At 30.5% G+C, this 19,931-nt stretch overlaps 2 protein-coding genes across 2 annotated transcripts; both read right to left on the reverse strand.

Annotated features, from left to right (window-relative positions):
• Positions 1-1,651: 1,651 nt before the first annotated feature.
• LOC113382420 lies at positions 1,652-14,911 on the reverse strand. The gene is made up of 15 exons (XM_026620787.1): positions 14,888-14,911; positions 8,445-8,683; positions 7,807-7,955; positions 7,137-7,240; positions 6,736-6,897; positions 6,438-6,610; positions 6,187-6,378; positions 6,022-6,119; positions 5,830-5,960; positions 5,428-5,528; positions 4,134-4,284; positions 3,767-3,954; positions 3,346-3,490; positions 3,185-3,278; positions 1,652-2,781 (listed from the first exon to the last, which is right to left on the reverse strand). Exons 1-15 carry the CDS (start codon positions 14,909-14,911, stop codon positions 1,652-1,654), a joined length of 3,081 nt encoding a protein of 1,026 aa, XP_026476572.1.
• Positions 14,912-15,153: 242 nt separating this feature from the next.
• Positions 15,154-19,612, reverse strand: LOC113382436 (liver carboxylesterase 2-like). Its single transcript, XM_026620792.1, has 12 exons — positions 19,607-19,612; positions 19,343-19,504; positions 19,135-19,248; positions 18,894-19,062; positions 18,611-18,796; positions 18,338-18,531; positions 18,015-18,183; positions 17,773-17,948; positions 16,994-17,159; positions 16,644-16,785; positions 16,058-16,220; positions 15,154-15,279 (listed from the first exon to the last, which is right to left on the reverse strand). Exons 1-12 carry the CDS (start codon positions 19,610-19,612, stop codon positions 15,154-15,156), a joined length of 1,773 nt encoding a protein of 590 aa, XP_026476577.1.
• Between the last annotated feature and the right edge of the window lie 319 nt (positions 19,613-19,931).

Consider the following 19,931-nt stretch of genomic DNA (forward strand, 5'->3'; position numbering starts at 1 on the left):
ATTAAAAATATTTTATTAATTTAGATTTACTTCTCGTTTATTTGTAGTAACATGCAGATTTTTGTCAGTTTTTATGCAATCAATTGTTAAACCGCTCTGTATTTAAATATCTTTTATATGTACTTCTTTGTTCACATTTCTTGACCAGATTATTTCTATCATATCATAACTTTTTTCTAGTTGTATTAATTTTTATAAGTATAAACTTATATTTTATATAAGCTTAATGATATTTTTATATTAACTAGAAATTCGAAATATAAAGTTAATTGTGATTCATAATAATTAAGGAATGATGATTCTGGAAAAACATAGAATATTGGCAATGGCTTCCATTTCATTATTGATTCACATTATATTATTGATTACGATAACTATCTATTTAAATTGATCCAAGTCCCGTGTTCAAGATCAAGATCGTCTATTATAAAAGTTCTAGATTTCTCAGTTGGCCTTGTGATCTATTCCAGACAATGATCAATGTCAAGTGTATCCTTCAGACGTTCGCGAATCGGAGTTTGGGGTCATATTAATATCTACGATATGACTCGGACACATCACATAATGATATATGTTAACATTCGGCACAAATGCAATTGATGTCAAATGAATGCATTTAAAAAGTTTTTATTGGCTCTCACAGTCTACTGTGTGTGAATTTTAAATATGTCGTTGTGTATTTTAAATTTATTGAAGGTCCTCAATTGAAGATGCGCGAAGTTTAATTGTGTATGACCGGTCCGTCTGGTATTTTTGTTCTGCCGTTACCCTGTTAATGGTCGTTGATGTTAATGGACCGATCCGATGCGTCATTTTGGGACTTTGTCTTAACGATTCCTTTAGGTGATTCGTGGAATGAATCTTTTGATCTAATTGCTGGGTTTTCGGATCTAATTAAAGATGATTCCTTTTCCACTAAGATGAAAAAAGACGTGGTGTCTTAAATCGAAATGTTTAAAAACATTTTTTCCAATTATTAATAGAATGAATAACTAATTTTGGAAATCAAGGTCTATTAGCTCGCTTTTAGCTCGTCCAAATATCAGAAAAATTGGCTTGTTCGAAGGAATCACACTTCAGTTTGTTTATAACCTTAGATGTTTTGATTTGGGTAAAAATATGACATTTTCTTTATTAATAGGAAGAGAAATCGTTAAATAAAATAAATACAAGACCAGTAATTTAAATGTTATGCAATGAATTTATATTAAATGATCATATTTAATTCCATTATAAATCCTGTTAAATCCATTTTTATTACATATAACATATAACAATATTATATCAATGCTTATATTCAATAAATTGTTTATATGTATATTTCCAAGTCGGTTTATGAAATTCTAAAGTTTATTTCTAATATTCCCGATATATAGTGTATATAATTATCAAAATTGATACATTATTTTTATTACAATAGTGAATAATACAAAGTTTATTACGTTTGGGCTACAATGGTAACAGTATTGACTTAATTTAATATGACATCGCTTCTCAAAGACGACTCTCACACTAAAGTCAGAGTAATAGAAATAATCTTTTAATATACGGCATTACAATTCAGATACTTATAGTGCATTTTTGAATAACCAGAAATCTACTCATTTCACTTCTACTTTGAGAAACGTTGGCTATAACATTTTTATTATATTTACTTATTATTCCTTTGCTTGCGACTCATATTTTGAGCTCTTGTCTCGTGAACTACGGCTATTAAACTGCGGACGGCTTCTTCGTGCCCTTCGAAACTATCAGTCTTTCTAAGATTGACGCCGGCGTCAAAATTGTCTTTTGAATTTAAGTTTTCTTTATAATGAGCTCCAAATACAACATGCTTTTCGGTATCCTCTTCAGAGGTGCACACTTGTGTTGATTTCAATCCCGACCTTAAATCTTTTGTTTTGATGTATTGATGAGTTCGAATTTTACCATTTCCATTCCTGGATTTACATGGTCGTCTCTTAGGAGGAAACGTTTCCCAAGCGCGTTGTTTTTGGGCAGCACCATTTTTACCAGATTTTTTACTTCCATAAGTGACGACGAATGTTTTTTCGGGTGTGTACGGACGCCCTGAAGCTACACTTTCAGTACTTAAGGATTCTACAGATTCATCATGTCGTGTATAATATTTAACATCTTCAGAATCAGAATACGGATAGACTTTGCGTTTCATTTTTTCTGATGCTGGACTCTGTTCCCTAGATTTTCCTTTTGGAGCTACGCTAATACTGTGCGATCTTCTTGAAGATGTAGCATCCGATATTCGCTGATAAGTTGCATTTGATTGAGCCATTGTGTCGAGATTAAGTGATCTTAATAACGAATCGGAAAGTGCTCTACGATCTTTTTTCAATTGTGACTCCTTCTGTTTTCGACTAGTCGGCGTTGCACTTCTTGGTGTTTGTCTGAGGTCTTTATCCATATAACAATCTGGTTCTCGATGAGCTATAACTTCTGCTTTTACAATTTTCTTTTCGTTAAGCTTTTCATAAGATTTGTGCATTTTCTTCAGATCTCTATGTTTAGGTGCCGGTGTGGAATCACCAAGACTTTGTTTTTTACAAAGTAGATTGCTTCTACTTCCACTTACACTTATAGATTTTTTAGATAACAATTCTTTGCTGAGTTCCGTTAGGTCGATTTTTCCTCGCAAAGCAGCCTGCACTTTATCAATTGCAGATTTTCTCAAGAGCTCGTCAAGTTTCTCTTGGTCGACAAGTCTATACCGTTCGGCGGCCGTGGAAACTGATTTTCTTGATGAAGCTTCGTCTCCTGACTTTCCTGGAAATAACACTTTTTAAACAAATTTCAGTACGGTTGTTTGAAAAACAAAATCAAATTTTTGTCTAAATTTTGTTATCGTAATATAGTTATTTATAATCTATCTCACATCGATTGTATATTTGAAACTGACATTTGATTTTGCAGATGCAATGATAAGACAATTTTTATGTTTTCCAAACAAAACATATATTCATCTTTGTTTCAAATAGCTCACAAGAATCATGCTTGAACATAATTGTGCAATAACAATAGATTTAGTGATAGTGTAACATTGCTAATCGTAAGCATTAACAAGTAGGTACTGTATTTCATATATCACATAGATTATTACGTAATATAATAATTTCTTGAAGAATATGCGTACTAATCTTCTATTTTTTGTGTTTAAATATCGTTTTACCTTTAGAAGGATCTCCTATCATTTTTTGGTCCTGCTCGAACATTCTATCCTCTGCCCTATTTGGCGATTTTCTTCTATCATCTTTGGCTTTGACCTGATTTATGAAAATAGTGTTAATAAATATCAAATCTTACTTATATAAACTTATGAATTATATTTACTTTATGAATTATTTGGCTAATAACGTTCCGTTTGCTCTCTGCATATGGATTATAGTCGGATATTGAATCTCCAGTATTGAAACGGCTCCGTCCCATAGAAGACATTGAAGTTGCAGAATGCAATTTGCAGTCTGGGGCCATAGCACTGAAATAAATTTATCGTTATTATTAGTTTACGAATTATTTTATCGTTATTAATAAATTACGAATAGATGTTTCAATTCAAGGTTAAAAATCATTGTGAAAGTAGAGAAGAGTCTGGCTGACTTGATCAATTTTAACTCTAGTAGTTCAGATTTATCAATATTGTATTAAAAAATCATTCTGCTGCTAGTTCTGCTAGTTACGCCGTATTGCCAATATTTTAATACATAAGTGTTTTCCATATCTTAACGCATTTTTTGGATAAAACCTAACTTACTTATCAATGTTCATCAATTCTAGATGTTCTAACAAGGTTTTGATATGCTGTTGAGTGGCTTCAGTTGCTATTGTATTGATTTGGGTAGGTCCACTATCTCCTAAAAAGCTCTTGATATAAGGTTCCAATTTTTGAGCCGCTCCTGATAATTGTTTCACTTCATTTCGCAAAGATAAAATTTCAGTAATCTGAAATCAATATTTATTAGATCATGTTACGTAGTGATATAATTCTTTGAAAAAATATCATAGAAATCTGATTAAATCTATTGCTCAAATCTACTACTGCAATATTAAGCTTTTTTTAGGTATTACCGTTTAATTTTGAAATTTTGATAATAATCATACTAATTGTGAGTCAATTTTACCTGATCATGAAATATTTCCTTCTCTGTCTGTATGCGAACTAACTGTTGTTCCCAAATTCCTTCAAAAACAACTTTTGACTTCTCTAGATCTCCTTGATGTTTTTCCAGGCTTTTGTCAAGAAGTGCACAATCTCTTGCAATACAATCATACCTAATCAAATGAAAATAATTTAGTTAATAATTAGTTTATATGACCCAGGTGGTATCAGAAAAAGGTTTCATTTACTTAACTGTGGCTCATCAAATATTTGTGAAAAATTCTCTACATCATTTCTATTTTGGTATATTTTGTTTTTGTTTCATTTACAATAAATCATCTAAAAATCACCTTATATTGATTACGTTTACTGCCAAATATAAAAGTATGCCATCTTTAACCTCCAGAAATATTTCCAATGCAATGAGATCGCGACCTTTGAGAGTTTTGACTTGATTCGATAATTATCAAAATCCGGCAGAATATATTCGGCGACTGTGTAATAAGCGACATTTAGTATTTGTCGAAATATTCGGGTTGCGACAGGGGTTGCCAAGTTTTACTACTCTAGAGGATTTTATATACTCATAGTAACTCGAAATACATCTGAGGATGGTTCTGATGAAATCGTATATCTGGACTAAAAATGTGCGAAGAAATAAATATGGTCTTGCTGTACACTTATGTTACAAATTACATAACAATTAGTACAAAGTTTAAGAAAATTGTGAAAAGTTGGCTTGAAGTGACGAGAAGATTAGCTAAAATTTGAGGTAATATTATGCACATAAAACCATTTCTTTATTAAAACTATTGTAATTCTATCGAAAGCATTTTTTATGAACCGATTAAAAATCAAAATTTCATTTGCGTAAGGTGGTAACTGACTGATATTTGCATACATTTATTCGTTCATGTCAAATTGCAGAATTAATTAGTATTAATCAATCAATTACAGAGATATTAAAACGGCAATTGCGTCTTAAATTATATATTATCTAGCTTCAAAGTGAACAAACAAAAAATAATTGTGATATAGAAATGCGGATTGGAAATAATGCGGCTGCTCTTACCATTGCAACATATATTCGATAATTCCTAAATTTGAAATAAATGAAAAATAACTTGTAATAGTAATACTTATTAATCAGAATAACAATATCCAATAGAGTTTAATTGTTTTACAAAAGTCATCAACGTTTAATTATATAATTTATCTATTCTTGTTTAATATTGCATTATTATATTAATATTTGATTCAGAGATAAATTAAAGGAATGATTCTTTATTGATTTTTTAAAAATCTATATCATTTACCTAACACCTAGTGGTGGAGTATGTGTCCTCCTTATAATAGATACATCACGATGTAGAGCGTTAACTTGTTCTTTCACTTCGTATAATTGCTTGCTAAATTCCTAAAAAATAATGAATAGACTTTTAAATCATCATAAATTATTACTAGTTTAATAATAATTAAATACTTGGATAAATCCAATAAATTTTGATACAATATTTAGGCTCATGATCGATTTTGTAATGACTTCTTTTAATATAGTATCATAATAAAAATGCTTTTTTATTTAATACATTTTTCTATATTTTGTTAATATATCCGTTTAATTTAATTTTATTGAAATAAGTAACTCTTTGCATGTTTAATTGAGTTTGGGTATTAATTTAAAATTATAAATTAGTTACGTTTTTCTTATATTCTACCTTAAGAATGTTGTTAAATTGTTGGCAGTGGTTAGTAAACGGACCATCTCCAGTTGGCAATGTAGACTTCATAGTTTTAATAATCGACGCAGTTGTGTTTCCAGAAACAGGCATTGACTTTCCTTCATAATCTATTGAAAAATATTAACATAAATTATTTATAGATTTATATATAATGTTCAAATAATATACCTTTACAAGGTTCTTTAAGCATTTTGCCAATCCAAGGCTCTAGGCAGTGGGCAAACTCATTCCGATAATTCGTCCGAATTGTACTAGTATGTTTTGGCCTTAAAATATAAAAAAAATATTTTCAATAGCTCGTTTCACGTAAAATATCATTGACTAGTATTTTACCTCTGAACATTTCCCAACCTCGCTACTATTGCTAGTCTCTCGAACATGGCATATACTAACTCTAAAAATTGGAATTTATTGGCGGTTGCGGAAAAATTGACGCTCAGCATGAGATGCAGTTGTAAAATTGGCATCACGGTAGAAACTGAAGTCAATTGGCCTAGGAACATTCGCTGTTTTGTTTCAAATTGTCTGAAAGGAGAAACAATCATTTTTTATTCGTATTTTTTTCCAAGTTCCATTTTCTTTACCGCTGAACTTCCATCGCCATAGCCGCGTGAGTTTTCTCGATAGATTCTTGCATTCCGTGACAGAATGTATTTATTATTTGCTTTTCTTCTTCCATGTTTGAGGTCACTTCGTCTAGTAAATTTTTAAACAGCATGATGCTTTCACGGACACAAGATTGTAATTCAATTATTCCCTGAAAATATATACCACTAATAAGACTAAATTGATAATAGAACTGATTGTTAACGAATTTGAGAACCCGACTGATGATTGTTTTGAAAATAAAGTTTTTCATTATAAATTAAAAGATTTTCTAACCGATTGTGCTTCTTCCAATCGTTTTCTTGATTGATTATAAGCCGTGTCAATATCTACACAATGAGTTCGTTTGTCAGGTGGAGCATCTCGGAAACAATTCACACAAAGCATTGTTCGTTGGGGGGCGCAAAACATTATGTAATGCTCTCCATGAGTCGGACACTGAAAAGGATACATAATTTACTGTCTTTTACATATAATCTATAATTAATTTCTATTATCCACAAGACTTTTTTAACACATTTAGCTCGGCTTCGGTTCCTAGGGTTGAACAGAAAGGACAACAAATTTGACGCCGGGCTGAACGTGTTAAGCATTTTTCAAATGTAATAACATCGATCTTGTGTCTTTCAGAAATGATTAGAATGTAGGTATAAATTTTGGTCTTATTATATATTTACCCTTTTAGGTTCTGTAGCACATTTGGAGGTATGTATCACTTCGTGTGCTGCAAACATTTTTGCTCGGTGCGTGTTTTCTCTGCATTGGCCGCAAAGCGCCTGCCCTATAAATTTCATTCGCGATTATACGAGATATTGCTGCAATAAAAGACCGATTTTCGAATAAAAGAGCAGTAAATAAATAATCAATAGGTGGAATAGACTTCTGTCTTTAATGTGATCACTGTTGCCGTTGACCTTGTTTTATCCAAATTTCTGATAATATCGACTTCGTTTCGAAATTAATTTAATCTGCTCATTTGTTTTTAAAGTAATTTTTTATTTACACCAGATTAGTTTCTGCTACTTTTAACCTCTTCTTGTGCTTTAACGAGTTTGGTTCGTGATGAAAATTTTGGCCAAAAAATGATGGATAAGCCAGCTCGGCCCACCGTAACACTTGGGCCCAAGTTTTGTCGAGCTAAATGAAACGGTTTAATGAAAAATTGTTGTTGATATGTAATAAAAATCTACATGAGAAACTAGCTCTTTTTAAGATAGAAACTAATAGGAATTTAATAGGAACTTACAATAATATTTTAAATACTGGTTTATATTATATGTGACTTTATTGCTGTAAAATCAATTATCATTAATAATTGAATAAGTACAGACTTATCTAAAGACATACCACAGGTGACACAATAGTACATATTGTTTCTGTCTCTTCGGTCGCAATTTGCGCAAGGTGGATTTTCAGTATTTGCTAACTCTATCAGCTCTTTCATCAAAGTGTCTATTTGCAAACCCGCCGCCCCGTCTTTTATGGGTGTTGTTTGCCTAAAACAAATCAATTTGATTTTATGTTGTCATGTATTATTCAAAGAAAACGACGATTTTATTTTATGCTTTCTTGTTTGTATTTATTTTGTTAGAAAATGTAGGCATTATTCTTTATTTTGGCAATCGTAATTCTGTTCATGAGCTAGGGTCATGTATCTCCTTTTCTTTAAAGCAACGTTTATATATTTATTATGCATGGAACATGGAATTATACATGCTGCAATATTTGGCATAATTACATTATTTCATTAAAATTATTTTTGTTAACTTTATTTTGTAGTTTTGCAAATAGCGATGTTGAAAAACAAATTTCGTGAGAGTATTATTACTATTATTATTATAAATATATTAGTAGAGTATAATCACATAGTACGGGAAAAAAATTTAATTGTCTTTAACTAAAGTCTGGCGGCTGAGCCAGTTGGTAACCGCATATCATTTAAATGCTACCGATCATACAGTTGGTTAAACTAATAATTCCCTTACCCACACATAGGGCATTGAATTCTTCCATCAAATATTCTGTTCGCCAGGCATCTTTTGCAAAATGTATGGTAACATTGCAGCAAACATGGTTCCTGGAAGTACTGATCGCAAACGCAGCACATCAGCGGGTTACCAGGAACCAGAGACTTACTGGTTGGAATGGTTGATTGGTGTTGAGATTGTTGTTGACCGCTCGCATGTTGGCCCTGATGGGCCTGAGTTTGCTGGTGTTCCATTTTCTGAAAAGTAAAAATAAATAGTCAATAAACCGAAATATAAAGTTTCATATTATCTATATGAATATATAGAAGAATAAGCACAGATTTCATCCTTCTGCTTATTCTATTATAGCACTCAATTTTCCTTTAAATTTCAAATTATTGCTCTTGGTGGTGGAAGCTTATTCCAATTTTTATTCCAATAAAATTTAAATTCAATGTGTTTTCCTCAATCTGTTGGGAAATGGCATTAACTCTTGATCGCTGTTCAAACATGCTGTAACAACCACATCGTGTATAATGTTTCTTGGATCTGAGCCAATGGAAAGAGTAAAAATCATTTTTAATACAGTTTGCGGGCTAACACAGTTGCTGCTTTTATTGAAAAACTTTTCCATTTTATGTGTTCAAATAAATTTTGTGTACTAAAATCAATATTTTACAAAGATATTTCCGACTGGATGTAAATATCTTTAGGCAAAGGATATAAAGTATACAGAAAAGGAAAAGGATAAGAATGATGTTTGAAATATGATTTTTGATAGAAATTGCAATATGAAGAAAGCAATTTTTATATATTGTAACGACGAAACGCTATCTACAAATTTATACATATACATATATACTTATATAAATATATATATATATATATATATATACATACATTTAAATTTTTTTTTAGTTAATTTTTTTTTTTTTTTTACAAAATACGACTTCACAAATCTTTACAGAAAATTATCTAGCAAAGCTTGATTTTAACTTGCTTGAATTGTTCTTAATTCTTGAATAATAAAAAAATCTTAAATACAAATTATCATTGAAAACGGTTTTAATAACTATCCTTCAGAGTAACGCTCAAAACGAATTTGCGACTTTGAAAGCATTTCCATGTTTTCATATTCTATTACGATATCTATACTACATTATAACCGACCATTTTTATTTGCAAAGCATCATTGAAATATAAATAAGAAATAAATTGATGTTATTACGTTTTGCCTCCTGCGTCTTTGAATCTCCTTTGCGTGTAAAAGGAGCGTGTTGGCCCGCCCCAGACAGTACTTCACCTTGGAGGGTACTGTCCCCATGAAACGTTGGGCTCTCTATTGGAATAAATCGTTTGACTACTTTTAAAGATATAATTAATGAAATATTAACGAATATTTTATTAATATTTCACTCTGACGATGTCGTGTTATAAGCAAAAAGTCTTGAGGAGATTAAAGTGAGGACATATTTATTTCTATTATACATTTTTATATGCATATACTAATTAGAACACTACATTAGATTTTTGCAAGGAGTAATATATTTATATAGATGATAATTTCTACACTATATTAGATTAAAACAAAAGAATAAGACTTTAGTATGAATTCATCAGCAAGCTCTAATATATGAGTCCATGCAAAACAAATAAATTTATGTAAAGTTACTTAATTATTGAAGCCATGCTAAAACATTACCCATACATTGTAGTTTCATTACAAATTGTTAAGAAAAATACTTATAATTCATTTTATTTATATAATAGATATATGATGGGTAGTACATACTGCCCTAGGGCAAGTCCGAGAGCTGAGTTAAACTTCAACTCGATTCAGGAATGATTAGTGTGAGAGGTTTTCCATTGCCATTTCACACTGCAGTGCCCAAAATGGGCTTCTTTTCAAATGGAAACAAATTTTTAATCTATATTTCCAAGTGAAAATGGACATCGCTACTGCACAATTTATTTATATATTACTAGTAAAATGAATTAAGAGTTTTTATTTAGAACCATTTGTAATTGATACTATTTTTGTTTTCTCATCAATTGAAACCTCTAAAAGCGGCTACAAAACATTTATAATACAAAGTACATTTTATTAAAATTATGATTACTCTTATGACATGTAAAGGCGTTTTAATATTTGAGATAATACATTATTTATTTAAATTTTCGCAGAGTATCCCAAATTAAATATTCATTTAAAACCCAAATCTCTTTTTGCCTTACGTGCTTTGATCCTACGTGTATAATTATTTATAAAAATAAATACTCACATTGAATATACGAACATCAAGTCAAACACACACACATAAATATATATATATATATATATATATATATATATACATATGTACAAATGTGTGCATAATCTTTTTTAATAAATAATATTGGTTTTATTCATGAATTCTGTATATTTATGTATAGACGTTTGGAATTTCTACATACATATATGCAGATGTATAAAGCAACAGTAATAATAATTCCTAATAAAATAATTTTTCAAAAACTTTTAGTATTTGTTGACTCATCAAATAATTCTAATAGTTAAATAAAATTTGGATCATTTTTTAATGTTTCAATTTACAAATTAATTTTTAACCTTTAAATTTTTTTGTTCGTAAATTCAGTGACGGCAACTGAAAACATCGTTATAAAAACATTGCAGATATTTATATCGTACGATTATGAACAAATATATAAATATAAATACATATTACTTACACAAAGACGCCGCTTTTCTTAAATTTTCACTAAGAAGCTTTATCTTCCATGAAAACTGCCTCGTTTTCGACCGCGTTCATATCGCACGCAACTCTTAAACGATCAAAACGCGTTCTGTCCGTGCCGCCAAACATTAAAATGCGGTCCGTTTCGCAAATCAAGAAATACGGCATATTTTTCACATTTTCACTAACGGTATGTGCACTGGATGCTGCATCAACAAGCACCGCCTACAATATCCACGTCCAAAAACCTATTCGATTTTCTGAACCAGAAAATTTATAAAACGGGCGAAAATGGAGTTTCTTGAAATGTTTTGTGCAAATGACTTTTGACAAAAATATATGCAAAATAGAAAAAACGCCAATATTGACTTAATATTTTAAATGAGAGAGTTATGAGTTTTTTTGAAAAGTGATTTTAAAAGAAAAGTGTCTTCACTGAATTTCATCAGATCAGTGCACCAGATCAGTGCATTCACTGAGGGGACATCCATTAATCACGTGATCGATTTTTTAAGAAATTTTGGACCCCCTCTCTCCCTTGGTGATACGTGGTAATATTCAAAATTAACCCCCCCCCCAACCCCCACCAAGATCACGTGTATTTTCAGTTACGAAAAAAAAGTAAAATTTTTGATTTTTGAAAAATGCTTGAATTTAAAAAAGGTGGGGTATAGTAACGTGATACCTTACTATACCCCTCTCCCTAAAAACCCTACGTAATTAATGGATTTTTTTTATTATTCATTTTTGAACAGCAATCAGAACCTTACGTCCTATGAGCTGTTGGGCTGTAACTTCTCCTTACTTCGTATTTTTTTAGATGGTAACCCAATGGTTAATCCATCTATATTTGATGATTTTTCTTATTAGAATTAATCTAATAGGGCTGACATTTTATTGGTTCATCAATGCCGGCTATTTTCACTTGGAAACATATTTCTATCTATATTTTCAAGTGAAAATCGTTGTCACTGCTGCCTGACAACAGGCTGCTCGAGGTGGGTATCGAACCCGGGACCTCTGAAACAAGTCCCGTCGCTCTTAACCGCTTACCTACGGGCGAGCCCAGCTAAATGTTAGACATGGTATTTTGCTCTGGATCCAATGAATATGAAAATCAAACGCAGTTAATAATAAAATAAGCCACAAATAACAAAGGATTTAAATTTTTAAGATAAAATCAAGTGATATTGTGATACCTCGTTTTGGGACCTAATATCCCTTGCTTTGCATTTAGTAAATAATTTTGTGCTTAAATAAAACGCCACAAAGTTATGGAAATTGAAATTTTATAGAATTTGGTAGAAATTACAAGCTCCATTATACAAAAAATAGCTTAGCACTTGCTTAGCACCTTACCTATATTATTGCTAATTTCTAAATATTTTTTCATTGTCTTCAACAAGCTTCTCTGTTCAGTATTAAAGTTAAAGTTAGAGTTACAACAAAATTAAAATTGATGTGGTTGAGAATCAATATTCTGTCGATATTTTTGTTTTAATTTATATAGTATTGAATTGGAACATATTGATTTCATGTTGAAATCATTTAAAATGGGTTATAAAAAAGTGGAAGATCAAATTTTTAATTATAGAAGACAATTTTCAAGGAGCAAGGAAATATGGGTAATTAATATTTAATGTTAGATTTCTGTTGATTTTTTTTCTAATCTAAGTTAGAACATTGCTAATAAAGGCCCCGCGCCCCACGAGAAACTCTCTCGGTCCTGTCGAGATGCTGAGGGCGCATGCGTTTTTGTTGCGAAACTTGCGCAAAAGCCCTTTGTCCTCTAGTAACCTCTTCAGGGATGAAAATCTAGTTCAATTGCCATGTACATACGCAATTTGACCTAGATATTATATTTATATATATATATATATATATATATATATATATATTCATATTTATACAATGTTTGTAGTACGTGATGACGTGCATCGAACGTGAGTTGGTGTTAACAACGGGTGGCTTAGAGCAGTAACCATCGTTGGATTTTTTCTAAGGATTCATAGATTTTCTATATTTATGTAATATTACATAATAAATATATCTTACTTTCCGATACTGATATGTGTATCTGCAATCTTTTCAATCTTCATCTAGATCATCCCTATGGCATAAATAATAGTTTTTATATGCAATCAACGGCGTAGCATGATTAATAGTTTTTATATGCATTGGAATAAATTTTATATTATCCTTTACTAATTATTTTGAAATCTATAGAAAGACAATGATAAATCAGAAATAAAGATCAAATTTTAATTGACTTGCTGTAGTAAATAGAGTAATTCAAACGTCTATTTTAACATTCGCTTATGAGCTTACATATGACCGAAGCCTCCAGATTATAAATGAACATACTTTGTTCGTTTACATTATATAAAAATAATTTTATTATAACTCTTCCTAATTTTGATTATTTATAAAAAAATGTATTTAATTGGAAAAGTTGAAAAATGGATTAATAGTTGAATAGAAATTAATTTGATATTGATTTGAATTGATATTATAACTATTCATGAATTATCAGTTATCCGTAGAGTCTAAATAAAAATCTAACAGGTTTAAACAATATTACGATCTTGACTTTTATGGATTTTTCATAATATACATTTTGACTGTATGTTGGAAATCATAGGATTTTATCACTATAAGAGCCAAAATGTATAGATTTAATAAACGATTTTTATAGAAGGCATATTGAATATGAATTAGGATAGTTTCGTAGAACTATCATAAAGTTTACGAAATGTTTTTTTTCTTTCGATATATTGAACAACTATTTGCACGTTTTCTCTTATGAGTTCAATCAGAAGCATTAAATTTCCAGTACAAAATCTATAAGTATATACACACACTTATACATAATAATAGGTGGTACTGCCTTAGGGCAGGTCCGGCAGCTGGGTTAAACTCCAACTCGATTTAGGGAAGAAAAATGTGGGAGATTTTATATTGCTATTTCGCAGTTCCCGAAATGGGCTTATGTTTAATTGGAAACATATTGATCTATATTTTTAAGTGAAATTGGACATCGCTGCTGCCCGATGTCAGGTTGCCACAGCGGAGGCTTTAATTCGCGACCTCGTCCATACGAAGCGCGTCTTAACTTGTTACCTGTGTGTGTGTGTGCGTGCGTGTATGTATATATGTGTGGATGTCGCATATAAATCTAGTTGAATATTTGTCTTCGAATAATTTCTAAGTGAAGTTTTCTGCTAAAGTTGCAAAATCATTTTGAAAACTGTTAGAAGTAAACACAAAGTTTACGCGTTGAAAGTAAACACGAACTTTTAAAAATAAATTTAAAGTAATATCAATCGCTTCAGAAGTGGTTTTGAATTAAATGAAATTTTTTTTATTAAGTTGCTTTTAATAAATTGTTATATAGACTGAAGTGCTTGGATAACAGTTTCTTAAAACCGCTGTTGCATTATAATTATGATAATTACTATTATGGTACGCTTTATGAATTTATACAAAACGTATGAATTGATTATCGCATTTAATTTATTATGCATAGTTTACATAATATTGATAATGCCATAATGGAAAATTGAATTTTGATTAAAATTAGTTGTAACGTAGATATTTTCATCGCAAGATATTACACAGAATTGTTTCTATATATATCAACTTTATCTGTATTAAGCATTCAGTTTAGATTAAAAAATAACTGAACGAATTATCTTTTTTTTGGGCTAATATTCAATGATTCAGTACCATTTGTTGATTGACGTAATCCATTTTTAGAGCCAAAAGAAATTGTTGCTACCCGCCTGCGAGTTTCTCTACAATTCCAAGAAACTGTAAAATATATTACTAGCATATATTCAAATCAACATCACAGTTTTCAAAGAAAAACAAATTTAATCGATACAGACTATTACGAAAGCTGGACGAGGGTTATACAATATATAATATAACATGTTATTCGAAAAAAATACAGTACGTACAAAAGTTAAAATTATTTCATTAACAGAATTGGTTTAGGCCCTATAGCCGGTGTTTCTGTGCCCAAATTTTCGGACCTTTTCTTCTTGCTCCGGCTTGTTGAAAGCATGAGCATAAGGCATAGGTAGAACGCGCCCTTCTCGGCTATATTTATCTTGCAGCTAAAATAAAAATATACAATAATTTAAATAGATTGTACAAATATTAATTATTTTTAAAATCTAGGTTTAATAATAATAAAATTATATTATGACTGCAAAAATTAATTTCGAACCAAATCTGAAAACACTATCATACGGTGCACCAAGTGACAATAAGACTCAGATGTTCATAGTTCTATTGATATCACCCCCATTTCAAACCGAATTAAGATTTTGGCATTTTTGATGATAAGGGTTGAAATGCCACAATATATCTATTCACTTCTGCTTTACTACGTTACCCCCGTCAGTTTTACTTGAATGAACAATCTGATTGAAACCAGAAGCTCATAAAATAAATATTTTTTTAGGAAAATGTTTGAAAAATAAAATACTTTATTATATAATCTATTGAACTAAAAATGCAGTATCTGAATATGCAAAGTTAATTTTACATTTTCTGATTTAATTTACTGAGAATAATATTTAGATTTAATAATTTAATTAATGTAATCATATATAGATAGTTAGATGTTAGTGCAGGATATCTTCTATAAACAAATTAGATTATGGTACATTGATAAATTAGTTATGCATAAATATGTATTAAGCAAATATAGTAAAACGATTATAAAAATATTGGAACATTTCTAATAAGATATTTGGAAAAAGTATCTAAAATTTTATTGAAAAATTAATAGCTTATAGATATTTAGTGCATAAGAAATATGGATTGACTATGAACACTTGAACCCTCAATTCTACGTTACTTGTCTGTTTGTTAATTTTTGTGACCTACCCTAAGCCAAAACTCCATCCTAACGATCTGAGGTAAACAGTTGCGTTTCATAGTCAGATCATTTCCAATGTCGAGATAAGACATGGCAGAACATTTCTTCGTTGTTGGAGACCACAATTCCCTTAGTCTTAAAATATTGTTGTCTTCAGCATGGGTGGGATTACTGAAATAAATGTTTTTTATTATATTTGAACAACAATCAGAACTTAAGAGTTCTATAAGTTTTTGGGCTAATTTGACTCAATACTACGATGGTTTTACACATGCCAACCCAAATAGTTGTATCATCTCTGTGTAATAATTTTATTATTACAATATCTGTAATAGAGCAAATATTTTTATTGATGCAGCAATTCTGGACAAGGGCCAATTTCACTTGGAAACATATTGCTATCTATATTTTCAAGTAAAAACGGATGTCGCTGCTGCTTGACATCAGGCTCCTCGAAGGGGGATTGGACCCGGAACCTCTGATTCAGTTGCTCTAACCGCTTACCCACGACTGAGCTCAAATAAATGCTTAAGATTGATTGTTTTTTTAGTAATGAGGATTGCATCTTTTATTATTGTAAATGTGAATTTATACCCAGTTTTTATGAAAGCCGCCCACATGGCAGCAATCCTTTGCAAGGTTAATCTTTCTGGTGATTGTGGTGGGGTTGAAGGATATTCTTCGTCACCAGCCAGACTGTTGAATAAATACGGTAACTCATCTCCATGGGAAGCACCTGCGGATTTTGAGTTGCTAGTTGAAGAAACTCTACAGAATTATTTTTTAAAGTTTACGTTTAGCTTAAAAATTAAATTCAACTTTTGTGTAAATCTCTTAGGTTTTAAATCTCTCGACTTAACTAATATTATATACCTATAGCTAATGTATTTTGCAGCATTACATATGATGAGTGACTCTTATTTATTACCGTTGTTTATATTTACCTGCTATGGATAAATTCAAGGCATTCGCAAGGACATCATTTACTTCTCTTCCTTTGAAATTGTATTCACCGGAAAAACTAAATTCATAGAAATAAACATCTTGCAGAGAACGCTGCATAATCGCTGATTTTAGTATAGAGAACACGAAACAAGCATCAGAGAAAAACTGAAATGCAAAAATTATTGATTATTGCTTGTCATCTGGAAATTTCATCGTAGAATTAGAAAATCGATCATATCTCTATTGCAAAGTCTACATATTATGAAATTAGGTATAAAGTTTAGCAAGCTATTAATATTAATAGATTGCAATTTAAAAAAACAATTTGAAATTATAGCATTTAATTATTTATATAGAGACAAAAATAACAATTTTATCATTTAATGTGAACATTAAGATTAAGAAACAATATTAGTTTGCAACATGACCTAGTTACAGCGAATTACTTAGTGCATAATTTTAATGTTTGTTTATTTATATCTTATCGATAAAATTTTATGTTGTATTTTTATCCTGAGCAATGTCATGCTGGTAGCAAATTTATGCTTTATTAGTTATTAATAACCAGTAGGTAATTGATAATATATTGAATTCGAGTGATAATGATGTGCCACGCAAATGATTCATGTTAGAATTCAATATCTCTAAATTATTACTGACCCATCAAAAGTTATCAGAAAAGAATATGCGTTGCAACAAGAGCATATCAAATTAAGACAATCCCTTTTTAAATAGAAGAATGATAAAATTAAATTAAAATATGATTTTTCATTCTTACGTTTATTAATTCAGGGAAGGAAGATAACCCAGGTTCGCGATCATGGAAATAAAATTTGTTTACATCCATTTTAATGGCTTCCAAATCTACAGTGCGGGCGTTTAGAACTTTCATCACTACTTCGTTCAACATCAGATCATAAATTAATGGTATCATATCAGGTTGCCTGGCAATCACTGAAATTAAAAAAAAGAAAAGTAATACAAATGTTTTTCTATAACATTGAATAATTTAATACTCACTAGGTGCTAACATAAGTCCTTCTTTATTATTGCAACCAATAACAACAGGAACTTTACTAAAGTGACCTTCTTGGATAGCATAGCTTGGGTTTTCTCTTAGCATGGGTGCTGGATGCGACTGAACTGCTTCAACGACTGGAGTGAAGCTTGGAATCAAGCCTAATGTGGTCTAAAGAATTCAAACTCATTATATATTATTATTTATTCTGAACACTCACTTAAGTTTATAATAGTTTATTTTACGTATAGGAAATTTCATTTCATTTCAATCATCCCCAAAAATATAAATATATATAGTATAAAATGTCTCGACGCAAAATTACCATTTTACTAGCTGTGCCCTCGAGTGTTTCATAATCGACCGATCGTAATTTGAGTAAAAGAGATTCAGAATTGGTAGTTTCCATTCCAATTTGTCGTCCTAGTTCAAACGTCGCAGTTCGCACATCATGAAGAGATTTCATTGCCCATGGTGCTAGTGCGCAACCACTTTGCAATATAGCGCCGTGGAACATTCCTGAGAAAATCGCATAAAAATATTTTAAAGTTAATATTATTGTTGAGATAAATATTTTATGTGCTGAATTAATATTTACCTCTTGATCGCAAAGATAACATGTGAAGATGTACAAAAGCAGCACCAAGTCCAGATCCGGCTAACGTAACATGATCAGGATCTCCACAGAATTTTTGAATATTTTCTCTGATCCATTGTAGAACCATAAGTTGGTCCTTAAGTCCAAAGTTGCCGGGAGCATGATAATCAGCCGTCGTTAAAAATCCTACAAATCAATTATATATGTTACAGATTTATTATTATTAATTGAAATATACTGTGCTATTATATTTTTTCAAATAGAACACTTGGAAAACTCATACCTGCTGCCCCATTTCTTGATGACATTGTCACGACTACTATATTATGTTGGATTAAAAAGTCAGGTCCTAGATCAGGTCCTCTATTACCTTCTTCACCCAGTGCAGGACTGTTTATATACGCCAAAACTGGCAATGGAGATCCCACAACCTCTCCTTGTTCATTTGGAAGCTTTTAATATTATATTAAAATTTAAGATAATATAATTTATTATAGCATAGTGATAGTTTATGCATTAGAAACCTTTGGTGTATAGACGTTTAGGTATAAACAATCTTCTTGGTCACGATTCATAATTGCCGTATCATCATCATATGCGTCAAGAACACCATCCCAATTTTCCTTAGGCTCAGGATCCTTTTTAAAAAAATTTTTACTTTTAAGAATCATATACATAAAACTATTTGTTGAAACATTAGAATAAGCATTAATAATTGCATCTATCAGTTACATGGAATCTTAATCGTCCCAAAGGTGGTTGAGCATACGGAATCTTTTTAAAACTTGCATAAGGAGTCGAAACCACAACTCGATTGTTTATAGGTGGAAGTGTTCGAGGTAATAGCCATTTTCCACGAATTAGGCCGTTAGATATTTTGATTGCTCGTGTTAACTGAATAAAAAATTAACTATTACAATCACGATTTGATTAATTTCTATAAAAACTACTTTTTTATTATTATTATAAATTAAAGTATTAGTTTAATTACTATACCTTCATAATGTTCTCTTTGGCAGACTAATCATTAAACAACTGTGCTATAATGTATTAAATAACGCAACTATAATTTGTCATGTATATACATAATTAGTTAATACTAATTGATGAAATTCAGCATTTGATGTTAATTTTTTAATAAATTTTATTACAAATAATTTTGACAACCTATGCCAATAATTTTGAAACAATTGTTTTTCGTATTATGTTGTAAAAGCGCCTACTTTGATGAAAACTATATAAAAATTGTTTTATAAAAAGCATAGACCTTATCATGTATTATAAGTTCTATGATAAAAATATATAAATTTGATCTATAATC

This window comes from Ctenocephalides felis, unplaced genomic scaffold (genome assembly GCF_003426905.1).
Source record: "Ctenocephalides felis isolate EL2017-DRISC unplaced genomic scaffold, ASM342690v1 CF-g0.4_SCAFFOLD_00845, whole genome shotgun sequence".
Taxonomy (NCBI): Eukaryota; Metazoa; Arthropoda; class Insecta; order Siphonaptera; family Pulicidae; genus Ctenocephalides; species Ctenocephalides felis.

Bases quoted from the DNA above. Each gene is read 5' to 3' on its own strand.
- LOC113382420 (XM_026620787.1), bottom strand. From the start codon at position 14,911: ATGGATTACGTCAATCAACAAATG. The intron at 6,898-7,136 runs GTAAATATATAA...TATCCTTTTCAG, and splicing joins GTGCTACAGAACCTAAAAGG to TGTCCGACTCATGGAGAGCA. The intron at 6,120-6,186 runs GTAAAATACTAG...TTATATTTTAAG, and splicing joins AGGTTGGGAAATGTTCAGAG to GCCAAAACATACTAGTACAA.
- LOC113382436 (XM_026620792.1), bottom strand. The intron at 19,063-19,134 runs GTTTCTAATGCA...TAATATTAAAAG, and splicing joins TAAACGTCTATACACCAAAG to CTTCCAAATGAACAAGGAGA. The intron at 17,160-17,772 runs GTAAGAATGAAA...TTTGCATTTCAG, and splicing joins CCTTCCCTGAATTAATAAAC to TTTTTCTCTGATGCTTGTTT.